This window comes from Ipomoea triloba, chromosome 5, assembly GCF_003576645.1.
Source record: "Ipomoea triloba cultivar NCNSP0323 chromosome 5, ASM357664v1".
In the NCBI taxonomy this organism is placed as follows: Eukaryota; Viridiplantae; Streptophyta; class Magnoliopsida; order Solanales; family Convolvulaceae; genus Ipomoea; species Ipomoea triloba.
This window is the reverse complement of record NC_044920.1, coordinates 24,947,772-24,957,431: the sequence shown is the minus strand read 5'-3', so window position 1 is coordinate 24,957,431 and position 9,660 is coordinate 24,947,772. Positions and strand designations below refer to the sequence as shown.

The window sequence follows — 9,660 nt, the reverse complement described above, 5'->3', positions numbered from 1 at the left end:
TTAATACATTGGGCTTTTTTTTTTTTTTTTTTTTTTCTTTTTTCTTTCCATCATCTCTCTCCTAGTTGACACCTAAAAAATCGATCCAAAAATCTCACTATTGAGAATGCCCTTATTCACCCTTTAAGATTTTTTTGAGCCTAGTCTACCTTACATTGTGGACCCTGATCCAAAAATTATGTGACTGCAGTTAATATATTATGTGTTTGTAGTTAATAAATTATGTGTTTGTAAATAAATTAAAGACACATGATTTGTTAACTACATGCACATACTATGTTAACTATAGACACATAATCTAAATGTCATTTTGGACTGAAGTTTATAATTGAAGGTAGACCCTGATCTATGATATAATTTGTACTTGTCCCCTTATTTATTTTCAACCCAGGCCAAGTTGCCTCGTGTCATATTAATATAGTAGTATTTTTTCCTACATTTTCTTTAATTAACTCTTCAGTTGAATAGAGAGGAAATGGTGCATGTTATGATCGAGATGGTCCCTTGACTATAGTAAAACTACCAATTTGGTCCCGAGTAAATGGCTGTTTGACGGCTACACAAACGGATGACCAAGTTAGTTAAGATTTTTAAACTTGAGGACTAAATTAGGCAAAAAAAAAAATCAAATGACTAAATTGGTAATTTCACTATAGTCAAGTGACTATTTCAGTAATTAACTCTATAATATATAAATATAAACTTTGATAAAATTGAAAATATTGATGATCCCGAAACCCGAAATCGCATCAAGAGAAATCCAGATTTTGGATCCGCAGAAGCCTCCCATTGTCTTCGCTTCTCATTGCCATTTGCTTTGCTGCAATTCCATGTGATGGTTTCAATCTCAAGCCAAACCCATTTGCTCCCCTCCCAGCTTTCATATTTCCATTCATATTCATAATTTATTAATATAATTTTTAAAATGAATATAGCCATTAATACTCATATTTATGATGATCCGTCCTTGGCTGCGTTCTTCCCGCTCTAAACCAAACCTAAAGGCTAAAACCCATTCTCATGAACCCTAAAATTTTCTTTAAAAATAACATATCACAAACACAATCACACTAAAAAGTCAATGCTGTACCTAGTTGAAAAATACTATATCAAAATACTTAATTTCTTTATTTTGAAGTATATATTGAGACTTTCAAGAAATTCTTGTCAACCTTACCCTGCCTGATTTTCATCTCACATGCCCTCTTTGTAGCCTAACACTACTCCTTATCTGACTATGAATCTATTTTAAAGCCCTCTAAACACAGTCCAATTAATTAGCTAATTCAAAATAAATTTGTAAATTAATTACTTGGCAATAGCATTGGCAATCATCTCACTTGAGATCCAATTAACACAATTATACACTTTCTACTTTAGACACTTGAAAGCACCATTGCAAGGAAAGGCTAATCCGGATCCATACCCATTCCATCTTAATTGATTTGTTAAAGTGATTTGTTAGCTTGTTTTTCATACTTGCACACTTGATTACCTTGAAACTTTGAACACTATGTTTGCACACACCTTGGCTCTAGTACTTGAAGGGTTCTTGTCTTTTTGTGTGTGTGACTTGGTACATATCAACAACATCCAAATTTTCTATCCGTAAAAACGACACTCAGGAAAATTCACATTCTCCACCCTACTTTCCATCCACCGCTCATATATACCATTGCACGTCAAAATGGAACTGTTGCTGGATTTGGAAATTCATATGTAAATTGAGACATATTTGGCAATGATTTGTCTGAATAGCTATGTTTGGAATTCAAACTTATAAATTTGAGTGAGAAAGAAATTTTTAGTGTAAATATATGGGTGACCAATGCATAAATAACTAATTTAATAAAATTACTAATAACCTAGGGTTATTGGGAGAACGGATGATGAGGGTGTTAATGAGAGACCTTGACCGATCAAAAGAGATAGAAATCTTGTACAAGCAATATGGGAAACTAACGACTACTTGCAATTTACCTATTCTAATCACTCTTGAGTAATTAAAAAAAAGTAAATATAAAGTAGAAAGGGGGTAGGCATTAATGAGCATGACTTGCGGCGCAAAAGAGCTTCGATTTCATCTGGAAATGTGTGTGTTCGATCCATCAAACACCCAAGAAGTTTCCCGCGTCCATACTTAGTTTAATTTCCTATATAAACTCTCATCATCTTTCTCGTACATGCATGTTATTATTAATTACTATCTGACATCGTACTCTTCAATTCGATCTCTCCTCGGTTCAACTGAGGATCGAGATCACACACACACACGTACTTCAACTCCTCCATCATATCATCCCATAATAATCACTTGGGCCTTCTAGGACTGTTATCACCATCCAGTCAAGAAAATGAGACAACCTACTGGTTTTCTGCGTTTTCTACTGGGAGTTTTAGCTTGTTTCTGCATTTCCATGGTGGAAGCTGAAGACCCATACAGGTTTTACAACTGGGTAGTCCAGTATGGAACTATTTCTCCTCTTGGCGTCAAACAACGGGTAATTTAATTAATCATTATTATACTAATCTCCATACTCGTCTCGAGGGTGTACACCCGGTAATTCCTGAATTAATGATATGAAAACTTCATTAATTAATGGCAGGGAATCTTGATCAACGGACAATTCCCGGGACCTGAGATTAACGTTATTACTAACGAGAATGTGATTGTTAATGTGATTAACAAGCTTGACGAGCCTATACTGTTCACATGGTGAGTCCTGCCCCCCGCAGATTCTTAATTAATTGCAGAAGATTAGAGTACTGTTATATGTGTTTAATCTAATTAATTTAATTTGTTGTTGTTTGGTTTAATTTTGTGGGAATGAAAATGAATTTAGGAATGGAATCAAACAGAGAAAGAGTTCATGGACGGATGGAGTTCTGGGGACGAACTGTCCGATTCTCCCAAACACAAACTGGACTTACAGAATGCAGATGAAAGATCAGATTGGGACTTATTCATATTTCCTGTCAACTCAGTTGCATAGGGCCGCCGGCGGTTATGGAGCTCTCAACATCATCCGCCGCTCTGTCATTGCAATTCCGTACCCTGAACCCTCCGGCGTTTATACTCTCATCGTCAGCGACTGGTGGAACACTGATCACAAGGTCTAATACTTTAATTTGATGATGATGATGACTTCACTGTATATATTATTATATTCCTGTTTGGATCAGATTGACCTGTTTTTTATATCAGTTGTTCAGATCAAACTCTTACTACATACTATGATAAAAGTTGTAGCAATTGCCCAAACTTTATTTCCTTAACTTTGATACCACATTTTTCATAAGTAGAGTGTCAGATTTGACCCTTTACACTTTAACCCAACAATCCTTTAGAGGATACATCATACATTATGACTCTAGTCTACTTAGATTACTCATGACTGATAGATTCAAACTAATGTTTTGTTTGTTTTAAATGGTGACCTATAGCAACTGCAAAAACAACTGAATACCGGGAAGCCTTTCCCTTCCCCCAATGGCCTTCTTATCAATGGACGCCCAAATTCTGTCACCTTTACAGGCAAACGAGGTTAGTCTTGTTCTTATCCCAAATTGAAGAATCTGTTACTCCCTCCGTCCCTAATTGTTTGTCTTATTTACTTTTTGCACGGTTTTTAATGCAACATAGCAAATGATATTAACTTTTCAATTTTGCCCTTCAAAAGTAAGTGTAATTTGTACAAAGTACAATTGTACTTATCTCATTAATGATCTAAAAAGTTGAAAAGTCAAAAGAGTAAATTGGGAAATGTAGAATGATAGTTATGTTCAATTTTAGAAAGAAGACATTATTTTGGGACAAACTAAAAAGGAAAGTAAGACAGATAAAATGGGACGGAGGGAGTATATCTTAAGTATCTAAATTATATTTTATACATTATATGCTCGAAAATTGAAGAATCTGTATATCTTAAATATCTAAATTATATTTTATACATTATATATACTCGAATTGAGATGTATGTAACTCTGGGTGTTTCGTTTTCATTTTTGAATCAGGGAGCACATATATGGTGAGGGTGTCAAATGTGGGCATGACAACCTCAATTAACTTTAGGATCCAGAACCATAAACTGAAACTGGTGGAAGTTGAAGGCAGTCACACGATGCAAGACCAGTTCGATTCATTCGACATCCATGTCGGCCAATCCGCGGCGTTCCTGGTCACCTTAAACGCAGATGTTAAGGATTATTACATTGTCGCATCCAGTCGTTTCGTAAAGCCAAATATCACAGCATCTGCAATCCTTCACTACGATGGATCTGTAACCAAGGTCCCCGGAAACTTGCCGGATCCTCCCGCCGGCCAATATCACTGGTCAATGCGACAAGCCAGAACTCTTAGGTAAAATAATACTGTTTCTGTCCCATTTTATGTCTGTTATTTTTAATTCAATTTTTCATAATATTAATTAAACTCTTTTCGCTTGATTGTAAAGGTGGAATTTGACGGCGAATGCTGCGAGGCCGAACCCGCAAGGATCGTACCATTACGGGACGATTCCGATCACGAGGACACTGGTGTTGGCAAACACAAAAGAAAACATAGGCGGCGTAACACGTTATGCTGTGAACAAGGTGTCGTACGTTAACCCGACAACGCCGTTGAAGCTGGCAGATTGGCTCAACATCCCCGGAATTTTCACCGTGAACGCAATCAAGGATACACCTCCGGCCGGCACGGCCGTTCATGGAGTCAGCGTCTTCGGTCTTGAGCTTCATGACTTTGTGGAGATCATATTCCAGAACAATGAGAAAACCCTCCAGTCTTATCACCTTGATGGCCAAGATTTCTGGGCTGTCGGGTAATACTCTATAATATTTGTCCATTAATTACTCATTTGTGAGATAAGAGAAAGCCATCCAAATAGGTAAAATTTACCAAGTGACCTTAACCAGTATAAAATCACAAAAAGGTAAATTAACTCAAATTGTCTATAATCAACCAACTCACTAAATCAATTCAAAAAGGTCAATAGACAGTTCTTACTAGGAATTAAAATCAGAACATTAATAATGTTGTTTTGGTTTCAATTTTAGGTATGGGGGTGGTGTTTGGGACCCTAGCTTGAGGAAAAAATACAATCTGGTTGATGCCACAACTAGATACACCGTGCAGGTAAACATATATATTCTTCAATGTTAAAGTTATTATATGTGGAGATATCATACATATTCCTAATTGAGATGGAGCGTGAGTCGCAGGTGTATCCGAATTCTTGGACAGCAATATTGGCGTCTTTGGACAACAAGGGAATGTGGAATCTAAGGTCTTCAGTTTGGCCAAGGAACTACCTAGGACAGCAAGTGTACCTTAGAGTGTGGAACAATGAACACAGTTTATACACCGAAAACGACATGCCACCAGACACTTTACTCTGTGGCAAGGCTAAACTAAGCTAAGCTAGTCAAATGAAGATACACTAAAACACCCAGGATGGATTCCAGTTACGAGAGTGTGACTGTCTGTAAGAAAAATTGAAACATGTTCCATTTTATCATCATATTTCAAAAATTTGTTTGGTTGGTTGGTTAGTTAAACAGGTTCATTCTTATCAATGAAGCTTGTCTTTAATTTGGTGTTTTTTTAATTAGCAGTTATTCTTGAGCCCATGAATCTTTGTCTAGCCCGATACTGTATCAAATTATATAAATGTACCATTTATTGTATGGCATTTCAATGAATAATACGAAAATATTCATATGTTCAAAGTTATAGTGAAGTCGATTAATTAATGTGATGCATGTTGATCTGATCATATAATATAATATGTAAAACATAAATGTGCAGTTTAATTATCGGTTTGACAGATTGGAACACTTCCTTCAACTATACCTAATTCTTTCTTAGCAGATATGTGCGCCTATGAAAACAACTAACCAAGAACAACATTCGGGACAACCCCAACCATATTGGTCATGTTGCTTACTTGATAACCATAAGGTTACAAGTTTGATCCTAGCTAATAAGAGCAGTATGGGTGGGATTTGCCTAGAACATACCCTGACTAATAACATTAGACAATGCACAAATGTGAAGTTTTATACCACAACCCAACATCATATCACAAAGAGTGGAAAAAAAAAAAAAAGAAAAAAAAAAAGAGACAAGAAATTAATAACAACTAAACATAAAATGGGAAGTTGTTTCTAAGTAATAAAATATATTTATAGGTGAGGAATGAGAGTCAAACTTGGTCCGTGGCAAAAGCAGCTTTACGTGCTAGCTACTGCAAAAACCGGCCGGAGTCTTCACGGATATGCGCCGCCGGTTGTCGGAAGGTCGGACCACGTGGAAAGTGAAGGGTTCCAGTAACCGAATTCCCCGGCTGCCGACACCGGAGCCGACTCCAAAATCGCCGGCGACAAAACGGAGGACGACGAAGATGAAGCCGCATTGCCGAGGAGCGCTAGCGAGTGCTCGTAGCAATTAACGTTGTAGTTGTTCGTCGCGGACGACGATGATGAAGATTTCATGAGTCTTTGATATATCAGCTCTGGCATTCCCACGGCCTGACCTTCGCCGCCGGCGAGAATGAACCCGTTTTGCACTTGCCCTCGATGCTGACCGTTTCTCCACAAACCCGGAGCTTCCCCGCCGGAGTTCATCATCACCGCGCCGGGATTAGGGTTTTGACCGGATCTTAGTAAGGAAAGAAAGGGGTACTGATGATTAGTGTTCTGAGGCGGTCCAAACAGGAAACTTTTCGACGATGGAATCTCCGGTTCCAATCCGCCAAGAAAACTAGACTTCCACTTCGTGCTCGCGGCGGCGGCGGATTTCCCCATAGACGCGCTCACGATGGCGTTCTTGTTTTTCCGGCAGCCGCCTCCGATGGGGACGTTACGCAACGCGCCTCCTTTTGTCCAGTAGCGGCGGCAAGTCTTGCAGAAATGGCGCGGCTGGGTGAGATTATAGTTATTATAGTAACAGAACTTCGTGTTGGAAGAATCACAGCGCGGGCACCTTAAATTCTCCGACCTCGACGTCGGAGAAGACGAAACCAAAGGACCAGACGAATTATCTGTAATGGATAGCTTTGGAGCATTATTATTACTTTCCCCTCCTCCAAGCAGCCCACCATTCCCAGCTGCTAAAAGCTCCTGAATCATCTTTTGGTCTCTATAACAAGAATCTATATAAAATTAAACCAAGAAAAGCTGGATTATTAGCTAGGCTAGCTTTAAGTTGTAAATGGGAAAGCAAAAGATCATAGAAAGAAAGAAAAGTGGATTTTGTTGTTTGTTGGCTAGCAAAGTGTGATTCTCGTGGTTTTCGTTCTAAGCTCACCTTGCCTTTGGGAGTTCATCAATCTTGGCTCTTTTCTCTTTAGCTTTTTTCTCCAGGGAAAAATATAGGGATATTGTAAGGCATGAAAAATTGGAAGCTTTACTGTATATATATAGGAATAGGACAACTTTAAGTGATTGAGGAGAAGTGTAAAGAAGTTTCCGCAATTATTAAACCTAAATTATTTTCATCCTATTGAACAACATAAGTTAATTGATGGAAAATTTTAAAGTGTGGATCCTCACATGTATGGTGTTGTACCTAATATAAACATGTAGATGTAGCAAACTGTAGCACCAATAATGATACTTATTACAACTTGTTATACTTGTGAAGTTGTATCAAGCTATCCTAGTATAATATATATGGCATTGAGGCAATCCTAACCAAGTTGATGTGTTGACTTGATAATTAAAATGTTACTAGTTTTTGACTCTAGCAAGAGTGTTCTATTGGCCTTCTTGGCTTTTGATTTGAGTTGGCCAGCTATGAACAAGTTAAATTAATTTACCTTTTTATAGTCTTTTGCCAGTTAGGGTGATAAGGCGATGTTTATCCAGTGTATATTCTAATGTTTATCCCGTGTATATTCTAGATTATGTGGGAAGAGATTGTCATAAGCCTATGTTTATCATTACATCAAAAGTTATAGCTAATAGTGAAGCGTAAATTTAGTTTGTTATATTTTGTATAACAGTTAGCACCACGTGTTTAATGATAGAATGGTGGAGTTACTCTTCTTTGAATAACGATACTCCAAAATAAAATGCTTGGCATCCATTCAAAGTAGGCACTCTCTTAACTTGGGAGACGCCTATACCATCTTGATCAAGTGCTTTACGGATTAGTTAATTATATACAATTTTAGTTATGGATAAACAATATGTATTTGTCCGATCCCAGAATAGGATCTTTCATACAAAAAAAACTGCAGAAAAAGGAAAGTAAGATGCAAAGACCACTTAGCTTGGTCAATACTTAAAAACAAAGTGTCTGTTCTTAATTTTGGAGTTTAGTTATAATTCGTATATATATGGAGGAAAGAGAATGGACATTTCTTCACGCCTCCTTTTGAGCATGCTACAATATATATATATATATATATATATATATATATATATATATATATATATATATATAATTTTTGTCTTAGAGATTTTTTGTGTTTGTAGAGTGTTCCTGATTGATGGTGATGGCTTTTAATATTCCAACCCTAACAAGAATTAATATAATGGGGAATTGTAAATGAAAGGTATAGTAATTATTAGTTTTGCCTAGGTTTGACTCCTTTATGCTCTATAAGTTACTCATAATCTATTTAGGTCTTATATGTTACTAGGAGATAAAGTGCTCGAACATAGTGGAGTAAGAGGATAACAAATATTTTCGTACATTTGAAACTGATATTATCTAATTAACAAATTAGATAATATCAATATTATCTAAATATATTGAAATATTTTAATATTATCTTTATCAAATTTTCAATGTCAACCGGCAGTACCTGCAGTGTAGTACCATGTAATTTTGTAAATGCATGTACCATTATGATTAATATATACATGATGCTTGTAAACCTAAATGTACTATCTCAATTAGTAAAAGAATTTCTTTCATTCCCATAAACCTAGCCAAATTGACGAACCAGCTAAATTTTCTTCTCCATTTTCTCATCTTTGTATCTGATTTCTTGCTCTTAGTTTCATTTTTCCTCAACATTAGCCTTACTTTTTTCCTTTTTAAGGTAAAACCTCCCCAACTAAACCGCACCTAAAGAAAATTAGTGGATAACATAGCATTCATAATGCATGATTATTGCATCAATCATGTTGATTAAACAGTCAACCTTTCTCAAAGCACTGAGGTTTCCATAATGAATTATGCATATGATGACATTAAGGAACAATCATTATAAATCCAAGGAGAGGGCTTATCACATGAAAAAACGTGCATGGTCATCGATATGATGCCTGCCTGCCCACATCTACATATATACATAATAAACTCAACAAATTCAATTCAATTATTTATTCGTTCACACGAGTAACTCAATTAAGTTGTGGGTGGTAAATAGTAGACAATTGAAAAACAGAAGATCAAATTTTAACAGTCACAATGTGAAAGTTTCATTTAATGTGGTAAATTTCTTCTAGACACCTGATTCTCTGATTTAAAAGAATGTTGAGCTACTGTGATTTACTCTCAACTATTCTATTGGCCAACTCTGGGGCCAGAAATTCAATTCTAGGTTAAACTAACGTATAGTAGGACGAGGTAATTAGTTTAATAAAGCAAAATTGTTCATAGGAGAAAGGAAATCGATAGAGAAATGATTGCCGTTGAATGCTACACGA

At 36.4% G+C, this 9,660-nt stretch overlaps 2 protein-coding genes across 3 annotated transcripts; one reads left to right on the top strand and one right to left on the bottom strand.

The window, feature by feature from the left end:
• The first annotated feature begins 2,334 nt into the window (after nucleotides 1-2,334).
• LOC116018732 (L-ascorbate oxidase homolog) lies at nucleotides 2,335-5,727 on the top strand. The gene is made up of 8 exons (XM_031258704.1): nucleotides 2,335-2,501; nucleotides 2,607-2,716; nucleotides 2,844-3,114; nucleotides 3,445-3,544; nucleotides 4,015-4,360; nucleotides 4,455-4,820; nucleotides 5,056-5,134; nucleotides 5,221-5,727. The coding sequence occupies exons 1-8, from the start codon at nucleotides 2,355-2,357 to the stop codon at nucleotides 5,416-5,418; spliced, it is 1,617 nt and encodes a 538-aa protein (XP_031114564.1). The 5' UTR covers nucleotides 2,335-2,354; the 3' UTR covers nucleotides 5,419-5,727.
• Nucleotides 5,728-5,801: 74 nt separating this feature from the next.
• Nucleotides 5,802-7,471, bottom strand: LOC116018733 (dof zinc finger protein DOF3.1-like). 2 transcript variants are annotated; one of them, XM_031258705.1, is made up of 2 exons: nucleotides 7,307-7,471; nucleotides 5,802-7,151 (listed from the first exon to the last, which is right to left on the bottom strand). In XM_031258705.1, exons 1-2 carry the CDS (start codon nucleotides 7,323-7,325, stop codon nucleotides 6,268-6,270), a joined length of 903 nt encoding a protein of 300 aa, XP_031114565.1. In that variant the 5' UTR covers nucleotides 7,326-7,471; the 3' UTR covers nucleotides 5,802-6,267. The 2 variants fall into 2 exon arrangements, with proteins under 2 accessions (XP_031114565.1, XP_031114566.1); XM_031258706.1 differs by having other exon boundaries at nucleotides 5,802-7,138; nucleotides 7,307-7,422.
• Nucleotides 7,472-9,660: the final 2,189 nt, after the last annotated feature.

What these genes read in the sequence shown, in the direction of transcription:
- LOC116018732 (XM_031258704.1), top strand. Translation starts at nt 2,355, where the DNA reads ATGAGACAACCTACTGGTTTTCTGCGTTTTCTACTGGGAGTTTTAGCT. An exon ending in GAGCCTATACTGTTCACATG is followed by an intron (nt 2,717 to 2,843) that starts GTGAGTCCTGCC and finishes AAATGAATTTAG; the next exon opens with GAATGGAATCAAACAGAGAA. An exon ending in CGACAAGCCAGAACTCTTAG is followed by an intron (nt 4,361 to 4,454) that starts GTAAAATAATAC and finishes TTGATTGTAAAG; the next exon opens with GTGGAATTTGACGGCGAATG.